The sequence below is a fragment of the Aspergillus thermomutatus genome (assembly GCF_002237265.1).
Source record: "Aspergillus thermomutatus strain HMR AF 39 chromosome Unknown NODE_361, whole genome shotgun sequence".
Lineage (NCBI taxonomy): Eukaryota > Fungi > Ascomycota > Eurotiomycetes > Eurotiales > Aspergillaceae > Aspergillus > Aspergillus thermomutatus.
The window spans coordinates 1-22,189 of NW_020798411.1; the positions used below are offsets into that span (position 1 = coordinate 1).

Sequence of the window (22,189 nt, forward strand, 5' to 3'; positions counted from 1 at the left end):
CCGTCGCTGAGCCCGTCGCTGAGCCCGTCGCTGAGCCCGTCGCTGAGCCCGTCGCTGAGCCCGTCGCTGAGCCCGTCGCTGAGCCCGTCGCTGAGCCCGTCGCTGAGCCCGTCGCTGAGCCCGTCGCTGAGCCCGTCGCGGAGTCCACCATCGAGCCCGTGACTGAAAAGCAAATCCAGGCTCAGGATGTGGAAGTGACTACCGCCGAAGTGGAGCCCGAGGCCGTCAAGAATGATTCTACTGATGAGACAGCAGCAGAACCTGAGGTCAATGGTGTTGTCGGCAGCACTGACAAGGCCGACCAATCTCTGACTGGTGAAGAGGAGACCGCTAAGGTCGAATCCGAACCAGTAGCCTCTGAAGAACCCAAGGCTGAAGAGTCTGCCCCTGTCTATAATGGCGAATCTTCAGCTGAGAAAGACGTCGATCCTTCCCCCACTCAGCCTGTCCCTCAAGTTCAGGATGCCACCCCCGAGCCCACCGACGAGGCCGCCAAGACCTCAGAAGAGAAAAGCTCGATCGTGACGCCCGAGCTCATTGGAGCTGGTGCCGCAGCTGCCATCGCTGCCGGTGCTGTTGTTGCTGGAGTCGCTTCCTCGTCTCACAAAGAGCCTGAAGTCGCTGCTGCGCCCAAGCATGGTGTGAACGCCAAGGAACAGTCTCAACCTAACGACGGCAAGCACGAAACTTCGCACCTCGTACCTGGAGCCCAGACCGCCGACAATAAACACACCGAAGCCTCCACTTCAAAGGACATGCCCACCCCCGAGCCTGAAAGTGATCCTGCTCTCGCAGCGCTTGCTGGCGACCGCGAAGCTCTCCTCCGAAAGCTGGAGTTGCCATCCACTGAACAGTTGCCTGCGGAGCCTACCCAGCCTTCGTCTACCAACGATAACCAGGCTGTGAAGCCAGCCTGTCACGACGAGCGAGCTCCCGCATCTACCGACGGCCCCTCCACTTCGACCGAGTCTTCTGCTCCTACTGAGGACGATGCCGGCAAGGCAGTTGCCCCCAAGAACAACGAGGAGACTCGTTCTCCCAGTCAAAATCGGTCAGTCACTGCTGTTTCCTTGAACCATAAGCGAGACAGCTGGTTGAGGACTATTTTGCGTGCCGTCTTCGGCAATTTCTTCGGCGCCATCTTCTCGCCCTTCCGCCGTGGTGGAAGGGCGAACCAGTAGATGGTTGCTCCTACCGCTTGTCCGAGAAATCATTCGCTCTTCAGAGTCTCTGAACTCTCAAGAGTGATCAAATCATCGCTTAATCATTGTCATTGCCAAAGCTAATGAGATTCAGGAATCTGTTCTTGATGACCGTTTTCGCTGCACCCTTGCTGGCTATTATTTGGCGTGCATATACCCGATAAGTTTGAATCTGTTGAAAAATTAATCGTCGCCGCTCATTTTTACTCGACTCGATTCCCCTGTATTTGATATTTGTGGATGTTCGCTCTCAATCTGTTAATATTATTTTCCTTATTCTGCTCTCTAACTGTGGCAACTCTCTCACCCCTTGGAAGGCTGTCTCACCTTGGTAGCAATTGATATGACTGGCCGGAAGTTTGCGGTTGATGTGAACGTCTGCCAGTATGTAATGATGTTTATGTTTGATGATTATGATGAATGAAAGAAGACCCTGATTTTCGAAACGATGCTCCCTACTATAGAATATCAAGCTAGTCCTGTGGACTGCCATTGCCATTGCCCTCGCCCTAGCCAGAATCACTCTCTCCTAGATTCGACTCGTGCCTGCCATTACCCTTAAGATGAGCAAGAAGATAGCAGTATCTGCCAGTCCAGATAGCATTACTGTTTGTGAAAATCTTCAGACATAGTGATCTCTGTGATGGTGTAGCTTGTTACCTACATCTGAGGGAGAAGCACCCCAAGTTTCCTTGAACCGGTTCCAGCGATGCGAGTGATATCACTCTGTTCGACCTGAATTGAATTATCAACTTTCTCGATACTAAGAAGGTGAGGTATATTCGTATAGTAGGGACTATAGTCAACGCTCATAGCATAGCTTTGGATAATCCGCGAGAGAATCAGCTTGTACTAAGTGTTGTTTGCGTCTTACGAATCCGTGCCTTGCCTCTATACAGACTCAGCTACGAAGCGACATCCTGATATCAGAGCTTCTACTTGGGGATAGCTACATGTACTTCAAGTAAAGAACTAGCTGGTCTTAAACCAGATATCATTCTGCCTGCCAGCAAGATAGAGACAATGATCAAAGAATCTGGGTACATGTTGCAATTCACGCTGAGCTCCTGAGTGACAGGTCCTCATCAGGCGCTAGCGAGCACCAGCACCAGCACCAGCAACACAACCAGAAAACATCACCTAGCGAATATTCCGTGAAGTTCTGTTTACTCGCTAGTCGCGCGGTGCTCGCACAACAAAGTGAGATCTCAGGTGAGCCCAAACACTTTCCCAAGCATCCTCGCTTACCATCAATCATCTTTCTCATATCCACAGCAACACTTCCCATTCTATCACCTTTGCTCTTAACGATCGTGATAAGCAACAAGCTTCTAGTATCAACTGCTCAAGAACCCTTTGAAAGAAAAATCGCTTGCTACTTCAGCTTCGTGCCATGTCTTCTCAGAGTGGAAACGCGTGGGCGCAGATGAAGGCTCGTGAGCAAAAGCAGCAGCAGGAGGCTGTCAACACCGACACAGGTAAGCAAGCAATCCATATCTCCTCGACAGGGGTCCACGAATGCTTTTCCCTGAAGACGGAAGACCTTGGTGCTAATAAGCTCGTCTCGTCGTAGTCGCTATCCCTCGTAAGGGTCCAGTCATGGGCCATAGACCAACCAACTCCCGCAAGTCGTCGGGTCTCGATTTCGACGCTGACCTGGCCCTTCCCATGCCAAAGCCACGCCACGTCCCTGCGGAGGACAACGGCGATCCCGTCGAGGCTTGCAAGCCGGAGGTCGTGGGCAAGCCCAACATCACTAAAAAGCGTTCCGTCACCGAGCCAGCTCGGCCTGAAGACGTGTTCGATAACAATAAGGGCGACAACAACAAGAGTCAGAAAGAAAAAATGAAATCCAGAGTGGCTGCCCTCCGGTCTAAGCTAAGTCTCAAAGACCTTGCAAAGGAGTTCCGTAGGGACAGCTCTAAGAACGAGCCAGCAGCGGGCAACGAAGACGGACAGATCCCTGGCGTGGAGACTCACGACTTCAGCGAAGAGAAGCTGTATGTCCCTAAGCCGCGAGAGCCGGGAGTCTACCCATCGTCTGCACCACCATTCCCTTTTAGGGACATCAGCTTTGGTCAGTTCTCCCAGGCTAGTGTGGAATCTTGCGCTGTCGCTAGTTCCATTGGAAATGATGAGCAGCCAAACAACGAAAAGTTGAGCCTTGGGCCCTTTGCGGGTGGAAACGGCATGCAGAGCCCTGTCGAGCCAGAGTCCGAGCGGAAAATGCAGCTTGATGCCCTGCTGCTGAGTGGCTCTTCTCCTGCGGCCCGCACAGGCGAATTCGAAAACAGTGGACAGGCGCAGGTCATCAGAGAGCAATCGAGCATTCGCAGCCTGAGAGCGGAGAACGAAGTGGGCAGCCCTGCGTCGACAAAGATTTCCTTCTACGCAGTAGAAGAAGAATATGCCGATCCGATCTCGCCGTCCATCTACGACAATGCCAGTGCCGAGATGACGAACACCGCACCAGATCTGCCAACTACCAAGCACAGACACAGACCGGCGGTGGTTAGGACGAATGAACATAGATTCCCTGTGATGCTTTCGACTGATCAGCCAAGAAGTCTTCCTTTTAACCATGGTCACGGCGGAGTTCAGCCTACCGTAATGCCGGCAGCACCAGTATATCAACCAGCACTCGCACACTCGCACACCCAGCATTTCAATGCTCAAACTCACGCTACAGCTGGACAACAACACTTCGCTGGCGTTACAAGTCACGGAGGCTACGCTCCTCCTCCACCGCATCCAGGCTACCGGAACACGACGAGCCTGGAACAGCAGCTCGCGTCTCATACCGAAGCGGTCCATCTCCATATTAACACCGCTCTTCATAGATTTTGCAGAGTACTTGAGAACTCGAACAACTGGTCAAATGATCAGATTCTGAGACAGACAGACGCCATGTCCGACGTTCTGCGTATGATCAATACTCGCTCGGCAGGCCAAAATGAGATCATATCAGACCTGCACCGCGGTATGACCAGTCTTGAATGTCAAGTTGGGGCGATTGAAATGCAAATAAAGCGTATGGAAGAGAGGTTGTTGATCGGTATCTCGAACCAGATCAACAGACTGAGAGGAGAAATCAACGCGTCAATAAGGTCGCCTCAGAAGACGTATGCCTCCTGCAACTCAGCACAGGATCCGAAGACCACAAGTGCTGAGTTGCAGGCCGCTCAAAATACCCCAGTTGTGACCAAGGACAGTGAGAAACGACAGGATAGAAAAGGTCAACGGTTTGTCAAGAAGGGTGAGATGGAAGTAAGAAGTAACCAAGATGAGAAGAAAGGAAAACAGAAGGGAAGTGAGAACGTCTTTGGGGGTGAGGGCTCTTTGACCCAACACAACAACCCAGGACCCGCTCAAAACATTCCGTCTACTACCGTGGCCTTCCGCAGCACACCTTTGAAGGGAGAGAAACGCCGAGAGTTCACAGAGTCTCAGGTGAGAAGGAGAAACCCTGCCCAGGAGTCCTCCGGTAGCCCTGAACCTAAGGTATTCAAGCTTAGTCGTCAGACTGCAGCCAACTCTGTTCCTGAGAACGGTCAGAGTTCACTCATCCAGACCTCACAAAATCTTGAGATAGATGATAAACCCACCAATGAAGGTGTGAAGACCCCTCACAAGAAGGGGATGTTTGGATTCCGCCGCCGCGATGATGGTGAAAGTCACGCTGGCAACAGGTTCTTGCGCACCCCCCGTCGAAACAAAAAGACAAAGAACTCTCAAGAGCAGAACGGTTATTCTTCGACGCCTCCCGTTCCGGCTGCTGCTGCCGGAGCCTCACAGCCTTCGAGCCTTGCCGACGAAAGCCCAAGCTCGATTCATCCAGCTTTGCGCAATGACAGACAGCAGCAGATCATGCTTGATCGGGAGCGTCTCAAATCTCAGCCACGTACACAGACCGGGCAGGCGACCCCTGGAACCGAGAGACCTACCACGCAGAGACGTGGATTTAGAAATTCTCATTCGCATTCTCACCAGCACATCGGCACCAGAACACCAACCGCAAACCACTTGCCCGCGAATGCCTTCGCTGTTACACCCAGTTCGTCTTCGTCACTCCATAGGGATATCCAGTTGCGTCCCCCTGCGGTGGTTCTGCCCCCTCGAGCACCTCCGATGCGGCCGAGATTTCCCTCTCCGCATGGCGGCCCGCCAGGCGCTGCTTATGCTGGTCGAACACCTCAGAATCTACCTGCTTCCCTTCAGGTTGCTGGTCCGGTTCCTGTCACTGCTTCGGCTCCAATGGGAACACAGGGCTGGCAGGCTGCAACTTGGCATCACAGCGGAGCCTCGCCTGAGGGCAATCAGAGCAACCCTCATGCTTAGATCTCACATTCAGATCTAAAACATCGTTGAGCATTCGCCTGTTGCGTACCAATTATTGGGATATGTGACTGCTTCACTATGAGGTTTTCGTTCAATCTGAGGTTGAATTGGGATTATTGATGATGAGACCTGGAATACGGTTTTCACTTGATGTTGTGCCGAAGCTCAGTTTCTATTTTCATGACTGAAAGCCTTCCTGAGGACATGAGGAGTTTGATCAATTTGGCCGTTGGCGTTGTTATTGAATTAAGGAGGGATGGATTGATGTCTATTTGCACAAATGACAGAGGACGGGATTGATTCTTGAAGGGCCGTGCGTTCACGTGCTCTCTTTATCTACGGGTATCACCAGAATGTTAATGCCTGAGGAAATACGGAAAAGGACAGAAATAACAGAAAACCGATATGTTGATAGTCAGCACGGAAGAAATGCACAAGAAATTTGTAAAAGTGACGATGAACTCAAAGTAAGACTGAAGACGGGTATTGTAACGGCAACTTAATTCCGGCCCGCAATCAACTTTTCTATATCCGCTGCCGCATCTCTAACTTGAGGGCAATAGTGAAGACGCAGCAACTCGCCTTCCCATACTGTCCCCGCAAATACGTTGGTCGTCTCAACGTCAGCCGCAAAGGGATTGAACACTCCGTCCCCTTTCCGCTCCTCGCTGTGCCACAATGGCGCGATCCGGCGCGCATGGTGCTTGGCTACTTGATTTAGAAGCGACAGCGTCGCGAGTGCAGACTTCTCGGGTACTTGGAGAGAGGTCGTCATGAGCCGTTTGGTAAAACTGCCAAGACGGACGGTGGGTGGCGTTCCATGTGCCCGGGAAAGAAGCGTAGATTGGAGACACCGAAGGAGGAGGACGGTGGGTGTCTGGAAGTTAACTTTGCTCTTGGATCGGTGCATTGAGCCGTTTGCTTCGGGTGAGTTTGGATCAGGCAGGCGGAGTGCCTTGGTAGGGTTGAACTCGACATCGGGGTTGACGGAGAGAGAATAAAGGGAGCGGTAGAGATGTTTGACGAAGAAGCTCAGGTCGAGGTGAAGAGATGATGCCGCTTTGCTAACTTCTTGTCCCTCCAAAAGCGCAAAGGCAGTGATGGTGCAGAGCAGAGCCTCGCGTTGAGCGTCTCGCGACGTCGATTCGCTTTCCTCCTGTGCTTCGTCTTCGCCATCTTCTCCCTCGGCTTTATCGGCGTGACCGATCAAGTCCTTCAAAGCTTCCAGCAGGTCGCCAAAAAAGTCTTGGTTGATCAGGTGTGCGTATTTGGCGAGGCCTTCGAGGACGGGACCCATGAGGTTGGGAATGCGAAGCTTCAGGACGCGGAAGTACGTGCCGAAGACGAGCTTCAGTGTCTCCGCCTGGTTCTTATCTCTTTCTTCATGGGAAACCAAAGCATCCGCCTCTTTCATGTCCTTTTCCACGGCCTTTCGCTCCTTCTGCAGCTTGCGCTCTCGCTTAGTGCGGAATTCGCGCTTCTGCTTCGGCTTTTTGCCGTTGAAGGTATTCTCCTCTTCTTCTGGCTCGCGGTCTATCCTGTCCCTCGAGCCCTTTGCCGAGAATTCGGAGAGCAGGCGCAGATGGAGGAATGTGTCCAAGACACTCTCGTGTATCCTAAAATCTTTGGCTTTCATCATCTTTGACAGCAGACCAACAGCTTCCAAAGAGACTATTCCATCGTTATCCTTGGAAAACACCTCTTCCATTGTCTCTCGACACTTGATGAAATCAGCATCGATCTGCCTCTTTGCGAGACTATTCACAAGGATTTTCAGCAGCTCTGTGCGGAAATTGAAATGCGGTACGGAAAGGAGGAGGTTGCAGGCGCAATTGATCGCGATGCTCTTCAATCCGGGATCGACGGCTGCAGTATCGCGCTTTGAGGATTTCGTAAGATCCAATAACTTCTGGACATAGTGCTTGTACCCCGACAATAGCGATTGTTCAAAGCTCCGGAGCTTGCGCACTTCTTTCGAGACTTTCGCGGACATGTCTTCTTCGCTGAGAGGCCGGATCCGGTAACCGGGAATGACATCCTTGTAGACAGCAGCCTGCGAAGCGAGGGCCAGCTTCTGTATCGCGACATGTTGGCCATTCTCCACCATATCAGCCATCGTCTTGAAGGACGAAATGTGCTCTTCCGGGTCCTCGTTGATGATTGTCGCCAGCCTCGCCAGCTCTTCCTTCGCTTGAATAATCTGCAACTTCAATGGGACTTTCGGAGTTTCCTCTGCAGCTTCGTCGTCATCTTCCATATCCTCGTCGTTTGAATCGTCGTCATTCTCATCGCCGTCCTCATCGTCGTCGGTACCGAGAAAGCTGTCGGACTCTTCAGCCTCTGGTTCAGACTCCTCGAGCACTTGAAACCCTTCTGCCGTCTTGATGGGCAATCTAGTGCTCTCTTTGTCTTTCTTGCCTAGTTTGCGCGGTCGGCGCTCGTAGTCCTGTTCGAGGTCCCATTCGGCGGCATTGCTGTAGAAATCGTTGAGAGAACCACGCGAGGATCGGGAGGAGGTATTCTCCTCATCGCCGGGAGGACTCAGTCGTCTCCTCTTTATCGTGCGTCCAGGGGCCATATTTTTGCTCGTGGATTGTTCGAAATCAAAGATAGCAATCATCGAAGTTCGAAGTCGAAACTTTTTTTTCTTCCTTTGAATTTTCCCCGAACGCCAAGAATCTCACGCTAGAGCTCCCGCTCCACCTTGTCTAGAATTTTTGTTCCCGCGGAGCTTCACGAATTTTTTATTCTGATCAGAGCAGAAGCAAAAATGCGTCAACTTACGGAGCAGGAGTTGCAGACGCTACTTGCCAAGTTGGCAGGCTATACCGGACGGTCACTCAACAACCTCATCGTACCTCAGTCCGATTCCGAGGACGAGCGACATGTCTTCCGTCTTCAAGGAAACCGAGTGTACTACGTGAAGAAGTCACTGGCTGATTTATCGACGAGTTTTACTCGGGACACCCTTCTTTCTCTTGGGACTTGTATTGGCAAATTTACAAAGACTGGAAAGTTCAGAATCCATATCACAGGTTCGTTTATTCTGTCCCGCAGAATGGAAGTGGCATGGCTGGCTAACGAAGTCGCATGGTTAGCGCTCGACGTAATTGCCCCTCATGCGAGATACAAGGTCTGGATTAAGGACAATGGTATCATGCCTTACCTCTACGGATCGAATGTTGTGAAGGCGCACGTCGGAAGATGGAGTGAGGATATCCCAGAACATACAGGAGTCTTGGTGTACGATTCGAACGACACACCTTTGGTATGAATGGTCTGCAACAGCAAATGTCTTCTGGATAGGCGACTGACTTGGCTCAGGGATTTGGTGTTACTGCTCGATCCACCGCTGAGATTCGCAAGCTGGATCCCACCGCGATTGCCGTGTTTCGGCAAGCGGATATAGGAGAATATCTGAGAGAGGTACGTCGCTTCGTCTCCTTGTCACGAATTATTCGGGGATTATATCTAAATGCTAACCGTTATATAGGAAGACACTCTGTTTACGACGTGATAGAAGTGCTTTTCATAAGCGGGATCGTTCATGGGGTTCGCATACTAGATATCAAGGGATTGTTGGAGGAGTTTTGGAGTCTTGCGTCTGTTTGGCTACAAAAGTCTTTTCGTCTCGATGTCCAATATCATCTATCATCATCCATTCTGCATTCTGCTCTCCAACTCGCCAGTAACATGCCATGATTCCTTGGCCCGAGAGTCCGAAGATATCGCACTATAGTCCTTAAAATTCATCAATCAATGGCTCTCATGACGAGAGAATCGCGAAACCGTGCTAAATATAGATAGATGGGCAGTGGCAGTAGGTAGTCGTGTAAGGTTTTTGCTGTCGAGAGGTCAAACACCCCCAGATATCCGAGACTGGTGATATGCCTGTATATCCCAGTTTATCCAGAGAGAAGCAGATCTCAATTTTGTATATTCACCCAAAAGGCGACAATTGTATAACCTTGTATCGATTTCATGGCTTCATCGGACTCTTACAAAATACGCTGTTGGGCACGTGCCGAAAAGAACATCAGTCAGCGCCTCCAATGGCGAAGATGGAACTTTCCTTCTTTGGTCCAGGCATCTCTAGTCAATCCTTTCAGTCATCATATTGTTTCGGCTCTTTTGCTCAACTCTGTCGGCCGTGACCACTGCCTCGAGTATCGCTAGTAGCTCAACTCTCACGCTCTCCTCTCATCTGTCGGACACCACCAGATCTCAACTCCCTGGACTATCCCCCGCCATCACCCCGCCATGCCACCTTACTCTGGAGTTCAGAAGCAACTGATCTCCCAGTTTGTGAACTTCACAGAGGCCAAGGACGCGGTAGCAGCAAAGGTATGTTTTGCTAAATTCGGCCCATTTGATCATCGAAACCCTGCCAAAGTTGTCGCCTCAAGTTCAGATCACGTGAAATTTTTCATTGTCCATCATAGCTAATCATCCTGGCTTTGCAGTTCCTAAAAGCACATAGGTGGAATGTAGAGGAAGCTATTGATGCGTGAGTATTAGAATTTATTTCTTTGTTTTGTCTTCTTTCGCAAAGCTTCCTATTACGAGTGCCTTATTTTCTCCTTGGACGTCTGCTGCATGGGCTTCAGGGAATTCAGAGCAGTATTTGTTGCCTAGGCGCAGATGAGTAGCACACATGATGTGTTAGTGCTCCTTTTGAACAGGGTCTGGTCGTGTGGCCACTGCTCTTTGGATCATACTCTTCCATCGCGTCGCGTCCTGCAACTCGGTCCCCGGGTATGTGCAGAACGGGTACTGGTGCACTCAACTGTGCATCCACAGACATCCAACTCAATGACGCTACACCTGCTTGAAGCTTTCAAACGGCAAATTATTTCTGAATGCCGTATCTGGTTCTGTATCTGCTGGAGCAGACGTCCTGTGCCCCTTCAGCTAGCCGTGGGAAGCCTACGTGGGTGGCTGCTGCCCTTTCTTGCTCTCAGATACGTACATACTGTCATCCCGCTCTGGCTTAGCCCTATGCAGTTCTCTGTGTTTCAGCCATTGCGTCTTCATATGGGCAATCACACTGTTGATAGTTTCAGAATGACATGCATTTATATGCAGGTATCCACGCTGCTTTGCGCTGTCAAAGCCAAAGTCATGTCATATGTCCGATGAGCGACTACTCTTCTTGAGTGAAACAGCTGGTTTCGTCGTGAGCATTGAGCTTCTGAGATAACTTGCAATGAGCATCAGGGGAGGCGGACTGAGCCTAGAGGCAAGGCCAAAAATACCTAGCTTCAGGGGTTCTCAAACGCGCTCATTGAATTCAAGTCGTCTTAGCAGATATCGGCTCTATTCTTTCGCGGTTGCTTCTTTGTTTGAACTTTCGAACATTTGTCTCCGAGCGAAGGCTAATCGAATCCTCAGTTACTTCCAGAGCCCACAGGGTAATGGGGGAAGCACTTCTGCCCTCAATAAGATTTTCGACTCGTATCGAGGTATTTTCATGTTGGAGATTCCGTATTGCCGTATAATTTGCTGATTGAAGTTTAGATGCACCCGAAGAGGACGCCGACGGGATTGGTATTGAAGGTGCCATGAAGTTCCTGGGGGATATTCAAGTGCAACTAGACGAGGTGGCATGCCTGGGAATTGCAGAGCTTCTCAAGTCGCCGTCTATGGGTGAGTTCACTAGAGAAGGCTTTGTGAATGGCTGGAGAAGCGCTGGGTAAGTGAGCACTCGATTCAAGTTAATCCCGTCCTGCACTCGTGTACTCAACTAATTTGGCGTTATAGATGTGACAATCTGCAAAAGATGATTGCCCGTGCAGCAGATATTCGGGCTCGTATCCCGGCTGAGCCAGACCTCTTCCGTCGCGTTTATCGGTACACATTTCCCCTCTGTCGTATGCAAGGCCAGCGGAATCTCCAGTTCGATATTGCCGCAGAACAGTGGAGATTATTCTTTACGCCTGAGCATGGTGGCATTCAGTGGAACACGCCTACGACTCCTTGGTTGGACTGGTGGATCGAATACCTCGAGGAGCGTGGAAAGCGACCCGTCAACAAGGATCTGTGGGAGCAGGTTGAAGTGTTCCTGCGCAAGACCCTCGAGGATGAGAACTTTGGTTGGTGGAGTGCTGACGCCGCCTGGCCGGGGACCCTGGATGAGTTTGTGGGTTGGGTGCAGGCGAAACGGGGAAAGTCTTCGGAGGAGATGGAGGTCGAGTAATCATGGGGTGCGTTAATCAGTCTTATTAGGCATGGTCTGATCGCCTTCATCATCTAGACTGTGTGCAATCCTTGGTACTCCATGAATATATGTGTAAATGAACAATTTAACTTCTCTCCGTGCCGACTAGGCAACTCCTATGTTAGAGACTTAAGACCTCAAAGACTGTTGGTCTATCATCTAGTAAGATATAAGTCCGAAATCGAGCTGAAGTCCAAACAGCCAGGCCAAGTTAAAGTTCGAAGCCCAAAGCATCACAAAATTTCACATACAAGAATTAAAAAGACCATTCGTCATAACAGATAAAAAAAAAAGGCATATCTTCATCTCGACATCAGGGGAATCACTGGGTCGAAGAGAGATGTCACATGAGAGATGTTCAAGAGATAAATTGAGATGCATCATGCAGGCAAAGCAGTCCGCCAGCCACAATTCCAATATTCGGGAAATTCTAAAAGTCCGCAAAACTTGGTCCTTGTTTATCGTGCGGTCTGGGACGGTCTGTCGAGTCATTAGATGTATTCACATTCTTTACCGGTAGTCGCCGCCCTTCTCGTACTCGCTGCCGGGGCCACGGCGTTGGTCGTAGCGCTGTTGCGTATTAGCCGGGCTCTGCTTAAAATGAGAAGATCACTGTACCTTTCTCAGAGCCTCCAGACGCTTCTTCTTGGTGTGAGTGTTGACGTAGGTTCCGATGAAGAACCCGATAATGTTGAAGAATGGCACCCAGGTGTGCTCAGGAAGGAACTTCTGGGCGAAAGCGAGCGCCAGAGGCGAGGTGATCCAGCTGACCTTCATGACGGGCATGAAACCAGCCTTGACGGTTGCGCGGACCTGGTGGAGGGTGCGCGCGCCGGCGATAATGGCCATCGACGTGAGGTAGACTGCGTTTTGGATGGGGGAGACCTGCAATGCGAACGCGGTTAAACTTTGTCGCACCGAATGACATACACCAGCCATCCGGCGAGTGCATAGGACAGATTTGACAGGAACGTACGATGAGGTTGCTGGCGAGAATCTGGAGGATCTTAGCCTTCAAGCTGGTGCGACCAGCAAAGACTTTCTGGAGGATGCCGACGAGCAAGTGGCCCAGAGGCGCGCTGATGAACATGCCGTAGAGGGTCATCTTGGGCACCCGAGCACTGAAGTAATGTCCATGCTTGCTGACATCGTTTGCTATCCAGGAAGCTAGGAATTCTTGGAGACCCGAAAGCAAACCGGATGTCAACATCTTCGTGCGCAGGGGATTCGACTGCAGCTGACGCAGGTAGAGCTATGTCCATGTTCAAATGCCTAGTCAGCAATCTATCCGCGCGGTACTCTTCCGTTATCGAGCAGCAGGTCAAACATACAGCGAGGTAACCTGTCTGAGCATCTCCTCCCGTCAAGCGCTCGCCAACCTTATGCGCCAATTCCTTGGTATCCTCTCGGATTGACTTGGTGACCTCTTCCTGGAACTTGACCGACATGGTTGCTGGTGTTTATTGGGACTTGCGGGTTGGTAGACAGATCGGGTAATGGAGGCGATAAGAATAGCCGATAGCTATGCGCAGTGAGAAAGACGGTCAGGTCACAGAGGCTCAGGAATGAGAACGACGATAATTGATAATCGACACAGAACGAGTAAATATGAGGCGAGGTGGGTAAGGAGGCCGCTAGATCAAATAGAAAGAAAAATCGTGGGGTTGGACAAGAGGGCGTTTAAAGAGCGCGAAAGGGAAAGGGGCCCGCTGTTTGTTTATGTGAAGAGGAGGCTGGAGAGAAAGAGACGGTTATTGCAGCAGGGAGCTTACCGAGGCAGCCTGGCCCAGACCGACGACACAACAACAACAACTAGGTAGATATAGCAAGAAAAGAGAACAGAGGAACGAAACTGTTTCACTTGCAAGTTGTAACACTTCTGGAGAGTTATATGCATGCAATTGATCTAGAAATGGACAGACAGATGTAATGGAACCCAAAGGCCGTTCCTGGGACCCAGATAGATCAATAAATATCGATGATTAGTTGCTTGAATGTGGAGGGGAAGACGCATCGCTGATCTCTCAGGACAGCTTCTTATTCGGCCACGCGGTCGGCAGATGGCGGGTTCATCGCTGACAGCCCAGGCTCCTTCGGGCACCTCCGACATCTGGGGAGCACTTCCGACGTGGTGTTTCTTGGGACTCTTTGGCTGGAATTAATGAAGGTTTATGGTGGATGATCTTCATTTATTCTGCTAAAGGCATTCATCAGCTTGTGCTGTTGGCTTTTGAAAGAAGTTGGCAGCCTTTATCTGTGTGCACAATGCTGCGCAATCATTATCACTCTTTTAGGCATGTATTATTGGGCACAAAGTATACATGAAGAAGAGAAGTTACAATGAAAAGATGATGGAAAAAATAATGTGGTCAGAAGAGATAGTAGAATGAGTATCTATCTATCAAGCTGCTTCTCAGGGATGAGTTAGTGAACTATTTCCCTGCCTCTACATTAGATAAACAACAGTACTCCGTACCTCAACCAGAATAACTATCAAGTATAATAATACCTAGAATCAGGAAAATAGTTTCAAGCTCTCCATAGTCTCCTAGAGCTCTATAAGAATATGCTTAGCTCTTCACTCTAGTTTGTCGGCCACAGGAGAAGTTCTATAAGAGTGTCCCCAATAGGAAAGCACCTAGATGAACTGACCAGCACTGCAATCGGGTAACATCACCATCGCATCGTCGCCGAGAACACCCCACTCACATTTTCCTGCTTGGAGTGAGAAAGCACACATAGTACATTTTCAGCTGTCATGCCTCCTCCTAATAACCCACTTCTCTCTCCTATAGCCAACATCTCGTCGCATATGCAAAACCATGGCGGACAATGGAGAGGGGAGCTCAAGACCTACTCCTGGATGTCACAGCTCAGTCCCCAAAGCGCAGCCTCCTCCAGTTCCATTTCCTCGGATTAATCCGCCGTCTTTTCTGCCTAGACCCGACGACGTCCTGCCTGATATTTTTGAGCAACGACCGGACATATACCCAGGAAGTGCGTGGCCAGGATGGCGTCTTCGAGCACCCTTTTGCCCGAGACGCAACCTTCCGCAGTATGAGATACACCCTTGGTGTTCTCATGGTCTCATGGTTCGCCGGTTTGTGGACGATGGTATACTTTGTCCCAACTGCGCTCGCCAACCCTTACTCGGATGGTTGCTCGTCTGCGTTGATGATCTCGATCGACTTGATCCAAACGGTCCGCAGCTGTCCCGAGGAATTTCCAGAGCCATGATGGACGGTCATTACACTTTCAGAGAGAGAACGATCGTGAGACAACAGAGGGCAATCGTATTGCAGCAACTGGAGCAAGAGTCTGGGCCTGTAGCCGCTCCGTTCTCACACATTGAAGTCATTCAGGGAGTCGAGCCTGACCACCCGGACGATGACAACGGCGACGATGGACTGCCCACAGAGAGCATCGATGGTATCCATCGGCAGAATCAGGAAGAATCATCGCCTTCCCCGGCACAAGCCTCCAAGGAGCCGCGTCCAGCTTGCCGATTCTGGTGCTGCTACCATTGTGGTGAAGCTTACTCCGAGCGTACCTTCATCCATCTTGACGGCTTTCTCAACGATCCATGTACCGCGATCACCCTTCCATGGGAGCTCAGCAACAAAAGGGTTTCCGACGCCAGGATTGTCCGCGACTTGGACAATCATTACAAGCAGAGAGAGCACTTCTTCGGGCCGCCTACACCCCCTTATACGCCATTCGAAAGCATGTCTCTCGCATTGGCGCAACGTCGTTTCTCGCACCTTCGCCCGGTTGCCACACGCATTGATCTGCGCGCTCTCTACGATCCGTTTGAAACCAGAGAGTTTTCAAGCGCGGGTCTTATTGCGGAGCTCAGTGACAGCGGATCAGGAAATTCCTTGAGCGGCGGCTCGAGAAGCATCTTGATAGGTTATGCCGAAGAGACCGTCCTTGAGCCTCCTGAAGCACGGAGCACTCATGATCGTGAAAGTGACCATGATGTCGAAGTAGACGATGATGATTATGGCTTGGCGTCGCTATTTCGCAGTGCGACTTCGGACATTTGGATCTCGAATGATCAAATCAGTCAATAGCCAACCAGCACAGTGAGCGGGAAAAGCGGTCCAGCGGCGGAAAGGAAGACGAACAAGGGACGGGAAAGCCAAACTCTGTTGGATAGGTGAATCTAACAGCCCTTGAGAATGCTGTTGAAGCTGTCCATAGGTGCCTGGAACCTGTCTGTTGATCTTATTCATTGGCGATCATTGTCATCAATTTATCTTTGGCCAGTGAAAACACAATGTAAGGATTGCTTGGGAAGCAATCTTAATTTCCCTGACTGTTCGGGTCAAGGCCAGAGCTGAAAGGAGACCTCGACTGGCGAGAAATACTACTCGTAGCTCGTAGTCAGTTGAACTTATGTAATAGCTTCGAATGTCACCAAGCGACCCCTGCAGATCGAATGCAGAGTGAATTATTATGTGTTTCGTATGCGCCGCAGACTTGTGATGGACGTCTTCAGTTTTATCGGACACTACCAAGTGTCCAGCTGCCTGCGCGCTCCGAATTCCGAGCCTCGGCTCCAGCGCCCTAAGCATAGATCCTCATCAGATGCTCCATACTGCTACCTCCTTAAATCTGAGAACTCCGCGACGCGACTTTCTTCACAACTGGTTTAAAACATAGCTAGACAGTCGGACATCGCTATGACAGAGTCTGAAAAGACGGTCGCTTCGTCAGAGCCCCCTGTGGCACCTGAAATTGAAGCGCCCAGTGTGGGGAAGCCCGTAAGCCCCGGGGGGAGTTCATCGCCGGTACCCTCCTCTTCGGCGAGGAGCGATACTCAACGCAAGCTGTTGGAAGCTCTCAAGGCGACAGACTACAATATTGAACGTCTAGACAAGTAAGTGAACGACGGTTTCAATGCCCTCTGCTGTTGTCAAAGCGCGATGCGAGGCACATGTGACTAACAACAACTACTCTCGGTAGACTCCTATCCACAGCCTACGGTCAAGAACGAGCCTTCGCAGCTACCGGATATCTCACTCATGCGCTGCATCATCTCATTACTTCTGCGCCATGGATCGCTGTACAAACGCGTCTGGGCCTTCTTGCCCGGTTGAACAACCGTACGAAATCTACTCGCAATGCCGCTACTCCGTCCTCATCGCCGCAATCCCGGCTCCTCGCCCTTTCCTCCCTCATGTCTGAGACCCGCTATACCATCCGACTCTTGGGTCTAGTTCCCCTCTGGACATGGGGTTCAGCCACTCTGAAGTCACCACCTTCGGATCCCATCATTCGCAACCTGACCCTCGCCCAGGTGGCCGTGAACATGGTATACCAATTCCTCGAGAACGTGGGTTACCTCGCATCCAAGGGAGTCATCTCGAAGAAATTGATCGATCGATGGGGAGGCATCGACAAGTGGTATTTGTGGAGTATCCGGGCGTGGTTCGGCCATATTTTCTTCCAATTCTTCGTGCTGTGGAGACAGGTTGTCTTGCGGAGGAGGAAGATTGCCAGTGATCCGGCCAAGGCGCAGACGAAGGAGGGCCAGGAGAAACTGAGGGCGGAGATTCGTGCCTGGAAGAAGGCTCTGGTGAACAATGTGTGCTGGGCTCCGTTGTGTCTTCACTGGAGTGTAGAAAATGGCGTTGGGATCCCTAACAGTTTGTCGGGTGTGATCAGTTTCATGGCTGGCGCTTGGGGATTCTATGATCTCTGGGCTGCGACTGCGAAGTCATGATCGCAGTTATGTGATTCACTCGTGTATAATTCGGCTCCGTCTTCTTTGGTTTATATAGAGACAGGTAAATATCATGAATGCAGCTCTGTCACTTGAAAGTGGCACAGATATTCAGTCCCACTGGCTGTGTTGGACTATCAGCTCTATCCAATCTACATTACCTCGGTTCAGGTATCCGACCAACCAGCTCGTTCCTGTATCAAAGTGAGAATGTCCCTGCATCATAGATTGTAAAGGACGTGCCGGCACGATGCTGAGGGCATGCCAGCACCAAGTCTGGTTCACTGCCAAGACAGATTCGGTTCGAATTCAAGTTGTTCCTATACCTTGATGCCTCAGGCACCCAGAATGAGTATGTCCTGCGGCTGTCTGCCAGGGTGGCAAAAACCATGCATGAAGCTAGCATCTGTGAAGCATTATCATCCTAAATGAAATAAAGACTAAGGACACATAGGTACACAGCATGGATTTCAAAGCAAACCTCCGTCCATCTGGTGGTTGGATACGACCATCTTCCATTCGCTTCTTTCCTTTGGGCGGTGGCGGCACCTGTGGCTGATGAACCTTCAGCGGCTTAAGTCATCAGGCCGACAGGCACCGAGACTATCGTCACCTCTTTAACTGGAGCTGTTGCTTCCAACCTCCGACCTCACATCCATCTCTCTTACTTCCACGTATCACCTCTTTTTATCCCTTCGTCCCCCAGACAATTCATCTCGTCTGTCGGACTCTACAACTCTCTTGTCGTTTCCTTCAATTTCTCTTTCTCGTTTTTTTCCTCCTTGGTAGTTGAGCTCATCCGAGCGGACGTCCTTGATACCTGCAGAACGTCTACGTTGCTTCAAGAGCTTGTTCATACAACTACCGTATCTCAGTCTTCGTCAAAATGAGCGCAGAACCAGACCACACTCATGATAAGAAGAGGGTGCACCTCCAGTACGTGCTTGGTTTCACTGTTTTTCGTCTTATCAGGGTCCTTATGCTAACAAACCGACAGGGACGTCTCTGGCGCCGAGAAGAAAGAGGTAAAGTTGCAGTGGCGTCGACAAGAAGTCAACATTAGCACTGACTCTTCAAACACAGGAGCTCGACACCTCTACAGCTATCCTCAAGAAGAAGAAGAAGCCCAACTCGTTGATGTAAGCATACCACACGCTGATAGCTATTGAAGTGGCGGGCGTGGTTACTGACTTAATTTGCCCAGTGTGACCGATGCCGTCAACGATGACAACTCAGTTATTGCCCTTTCCAACAACACCATGGAGACGCTTCAGCTCTTCCGTGGTGACACAGTCTTGGTGAAGGGCAAGAAGCGGAAGGATACCGTTTTGATTGTGCTTGCTGATGATGATCTGGATGACGGAAGCGCCCGCATCAACCGTGTCGTGAGACATAATTTGCGTGTCAAGCACGGTGACATTATCACCGTGCACCCTTGCCCAGATATCAAATATGTAGGCTTGCCTTCAAATGTCTCCCAAGGGGAAGCAAAAAACTAACACCTTATTTCTCTGCAGGCCAAGCGGATTGCCGTCCTTCCCATTGCAGACACCGTAGAGGGTCTGACTGGATCGCTTTTCGATGTCTACCTCGCCCCATACTTCCGTGAAGCCTACAGACCTGTGAAACAGGGAGACCTGTTCACAGTACGCGGAGGTATGAGGCAGGTGGAGTTCAAGGTTGTCGAGGTCGATCCCCCAGAGTACGGCATTGTTGCACAAGATACCATCATCCACTGCGAGGGTGAGCCCATCCAGCGGGAGGATGAGGAGGGCAACCTGAACGAGGTCGGTTATGACGATATCGGTGGTTGCAGAAAGCAGATGGCACAGATCCGTGAGTTGGTCGAGTTGCCTCTGCGCCATCCTCAGCTGTTCAAGTCCATCGGTATCAAGCCGCCTCGTGGTATTCTGATGTACGGTCCTCCTGGTACTGGTAAGACACTGATGGCTCGTGCCGTTGCGAACGAGACTGGTGCCTTCTTCTTCCTGATCAACGGTCCCGAAATCATGTCCAAGATGGCCGGTGAGTCTGAATCGAATTTGCGCAAGGCGTTCGAGGAGGCCGAGAAGAACTCCCCCGCCATCATCTTCATTGATGAAATCGACTCCATCGCCCCTAAGCGTGAGAAGACCAACGGAGAGGTCGAGCGCCGTGTCGTCTCTCAGCTCCTGACTCTGATGGACGGCATGAAGGCTCGTTCCAACGTCGTCGTCATGGCCGCCACTAACCGCCCCAACTCCATTGACCCTGCCCTTCGTCGTTTCGGCCGTTTCGACCGTGAAGTGGACATCGGTATCCCCGACCCCACCGGCCGTCTCGAGATCCTGTCCATTCACACCAAGAACATGAAGCTCGCTGAGGACGTTGATCTGGAGACTATTGCCGCCGAGACTCACGGTTACGTCGGTTCCGATCTTGCCTCTCTCTGCTCTGAGGCCGCTATGCAGCAGATTCGTGAAAAGATGGATCTGATCGACCTTGACGAGGACACCATCGACGCGGAGGTGCTTGACTCCCTCGGTGTTACAATGGAGAACTTCCGTTACGCCCTCGGCGTGTCCAACCCCTCTGCTCTTCGCGAGGTTGCCGTCGTCGAGGTTCCCAACGTCCGTTGGGAGGACATTGGTGGTCTGGAGGAGGTCAAGCGCGAGCTCATCGAGAGTGTCCAATACCCTGTGGATCACCCCGAAAAGTTCCAGAAGTTCGGTCTTTCGCCATCCCGTGGTGTTCTGTTTTATGGTCCTCCTGGTACTGGTAAGACCATGCTTGCCAAGGCTGTCGCGAACGAGTGTGCTGCCAACTTCATTTCGGTCAAGGGACCTGAGCTTCTGAGCATGTGGTTCGGTGAGTCTGAGAGCAACATCCGGGACATTTTCGACAAGGCTCGTGCTGCTGCTCCTTGCGTCGTTTTCCTTGACGAGTTGGATTCGATCGCCAAGTCCCGTGGTGGTTCCGTTGGCGACGCTGGTGGTGCCTCTGACCGTGTGGTCAACCAGCTTCTTACTGGTAAGTTTCATATTAAGTCTTGCGACATAGATTGACTCTAACTAACGAGTCCTTTAGAAATGGACGGCATGACATCGAAGAAGAATGTGTTCGTCATTGGTGCTACCAACAGACCCGAGCAGCTCGATGCTGCCCTGGTTCGTCCTGGTCGTCTCGATACCCTGGTCTACGTGCCTCTGCCCGATCAGGCTTCTCGTGAGAGCATTCTCAAGGCCCAGCTCCGCAAGACCCCTGTCGCTCCCGACGTTGATATCGCCTTCATTGCCAGCAAGACCCATGGATTCTCTGGTGCTGATCTTGGATTTGTCACCCAGCGTGCTGTCAAGCTCGCCATCAAGCAATCCATTGCCGCTGATATTGAGCGCCAGAAGCAGCGTGAGGCTGCTGGCGAGGATGTCAAGATGGAGGATGAGGGTGTGGAGGAGGAGGACCCGGTGCCCGAGCTCACTCGTGCTCACTTCGAGGAGGCTATGAAGTCGGCTCGTCGTTCCGTCAGCGATGTGGAGATTCGCCGTTACGAGGCTTTCGCCCAGAGTCTGAAGAACTCTGGTGGCAGCAGTTTCTTCCGCTTCCCCTCTTCAGGTGAGATTGCAGAGAACGACACGTTCGGTGAAGCCGGCAATGATGACAGCCTCTACGACTAAATGGGTGTTTTCTAATGAACTTGGTCCGTTTTCATTTTTCAGTCTCCTTATCCTCTAGTAGCTAGATCTAGCCTCGGCCTATGACCCTGGGAATGTTGAACGGGATTCACCTGTTGACACAAATGCGTATCTACTGTTTACATTTTGCTTGCTTTCTTGCGATAAGATTCCTTGAGCTTGTATCTCCCCATACGCCCTGGTGAACGGGCGGACGAGGAAGGTCGATTCACATTTGAGCTTGAGCGGTCCTCTTTGCTAGTTTAGAACGTAAATGAGAAAGTTGGTTTTTAAACACTGTACAATGATCTGGCATGGTATCAAATGACTAAATCCCATCCCTCCAGACTCCCATAAGCACGACCGAAAACTGTAAGCCATGACGAACGCCTGCATGAGCCAAAGTGAAGGTATCCCCAGGAATGGAAGCGAAGAAAGTGACAAGGAGCAACACTCAGAGTAGGACAGAAACCCCCATTGCTTCATTTGACCTGTTTCCCCGTCTTGGGCTTCTTGTTTGTCTTCTTGGTCGGACTTGTATCACCATTCTTGAGCGACGGCTCCCCGGACTTTGAGATTTTGGATTTCTCTTTCTCCCCCTCGGCCTCTAAGCTCCCCTTGCTCTCCGACACATGCTCGCTCTGATGCAGGGCGTTCAGATCCGGATCATCCTCTAACACCACCACCTCCCTCAACACCTCCTTGATGGCGCGTACCCCCTGCTCAACCACCGCCTTGGGAATCCGCACATCCACCTCGTCCAGCTCGGCCCAGTCGTCCTCGCCGTGGTTGCTGCCATTGCCGTTCTGCGCCGCGGCTGAGGGCGTCTTTATCCCCGCGGCGGAGGCGACGACTGCCTCGACGACGTCGTCGAAGCGCTCGCAGCGGCCGGCGCGCAGGAGCTCGAGGGATAGTTTGCGGATCTTTTCGGTCCAGCCGAGGCGTTGGAGGGAGGAGAGGAGCGTTGTGTGGAGGTCTTCGAGGGCGGTGGTCGAGGCGAGGTGTGTTAGGAGGTCGGTTTCGAGGGTGTCGGGGGTGAGGGTTGTTGGGGAGG

The 22,189-nt window shown here is 51.3% G+C and overlaps 8 protein-coding genes across 8 annotated transcripts; 6 read left to right on the forward strand and 2 right to left on the reverse strand.

Annotated features, from left to right (window-relative positions):
- Window positions 1–2,595: 2,595 nt before the first annotated feature.
- CDV56_100574 (uncharacterized protein) lies at window positions 2,596–5,540 on the forward strand (the record flags this gene model as incomplete). Its single annotated transcript, XM_026754193.1, has 3 exons — window positions 2,596–2,680; window positions 2,776–4,458; window positions 4,564–5,540. 3 exons carry the CDS (start codon window positions 2,596–2,598, stop codon window positions 5,538–5,540), a joined length of 2,745 nt encoding a protein of 914 aa, XP_026610084.1.
- Window positions 5,541–6,039: 499 nt separating this feature from the next.
- Window positions 6,040–8,160, reverse strand: CDV56_101116 (nuclear export protein Noc3; the record flags this gene model as incomplete). Its single annotated transcript, XM_026754735.1, has 1 exon — window positions 6,040–8,160. One exon carries the CDS (start codon window positions 8,158–8,160, stop codon window positions 6,040–6,042), a length of 2,121 nt encoding a protein of 706 aa, XP_026610085.1.
- Window positions 8,161–8,310: 150 nt separating this feature from the next.
- Window positions 8,311–9,057, forward strand: NIP7 (ribosome biosynthesis protein NIP7; the record flags this gene model as incomplete). The annotated part of the gene is made up of 4 exons (XM_026755087.1): window positions 8,311–8,575; window positions 8,639–8,808; window positions 8,865–8,966; window positions 9,034–9,057. 4 exons carry the CDS (start codon window positions 8,311–8,313, stop codon window positions 9,055–9,057), a joined length of 561 nt encoding a protein of 186 aa, XP_026610086.1.
- Window positions 9,058–9,800: 743 nt separating this feature from the next.
- On the forward strand, window positions 9,801–11,736 carry CDV56_101679 (DCN1 family protein; the record flags this gene model as incomplete). Its single annotated transcript, XM_026755298.1, has 5 exons — window positions 9,801–9,884; window positions 9,983–10,047; window positions 10,932–11,002; window positions 11,058–11,232; window positions 11,301–11,736. The coding sequence occupies 5 exons, from the start codon at window positions 9,801–9,803 to the stop codon at window positions 11,734–11,736; spliced, it is 831 nt and encodes a 276-aa protein (XP_026610087.1).
- Window positions 11,737–12,267: 531 nt separating this feature from the next.
- CDV56_102004 (Mpv17/PMP22 family protein) lies at window positions 12,268–13,205 on the reverse strand (the record flags this gene model as incomplete). Its single annotated transcript, XM_026755623.1, has 4 exons — window positions 12,268–12,327; window positions 12,376–12,642; window positions 12,734–13,009; window positions 13,089–13,205. The coding sequence occupies 4 exons, from the start codon at window positions 13,203–13,205 to the stop codon at window positions 12,268–12,270; spliced, it is 720 nt and encodes a 239-aa protein (XP_026610088.1).
- Window positions 13,206–14,589: 1,384 nt separating this feature from the next.
- CDV56_102330 (uncharacterized protein) lies at window positions 14,590–15,830 on the forward strand (the record flags this gene model as incomplete). The annotated part of the gene is made up of 2 exons (XM_026755949.1): window positions 14,590–14,958; window positions 15,042–15,830. The coding sequence occupies 2 exons, from the start codon at window positions 14,590–14,592 to the stop codon at window positions 15,828–15,830; spliced, it is 1,158 nt and encodes a 385-aa protein (XP_026610089.1).
- Window positions 15,831–16,442: 612 nt separating this feature from the next.
- CDV56_102579 (uncharacterized protein) lies at window positions 16,443–17,485 on the forward strand (the record flags this gene model as incomplete). The annotated part of the gene is made up of 2 exons (XM_026756198.1): window positions 16,443–16,639; window positions 16,726–17,485. 2 exons carry the CDS (start codon window positions 16,443–16,445, stop codon window positions 17,483–17,485), a joined length of 957 nt encoding a protein of 318 aa, XP_026610090.1.
- Window positions 17,486–18,371: 886 nt separating this feature from the next.
- On the forward strand, window positions 18,372–21,138 carry cdc48 (AAA family ATPase CDC48; the record flags this gene model as incomplete). The annotated part of the gene is made up of 6 exons (XM_026756442.1): window positions 18,372–18,421; window positions 18,483–18,510; window positions 18,569–18,624; window positions 18,690–18,939; window positions 19,003–20,494; window positions 20,552–21,138. The coding sequence occupies 6 exons, from the start codon at window positions 18,372–18,374 to the stop codon at window positions 21,136–21,138; spliced, it is 2,463 nt and encodes an 820-aa protein (XP_026610091.1).
- Window positions 21,139–22,189: the final 1,051 nt, after the last annotated feature.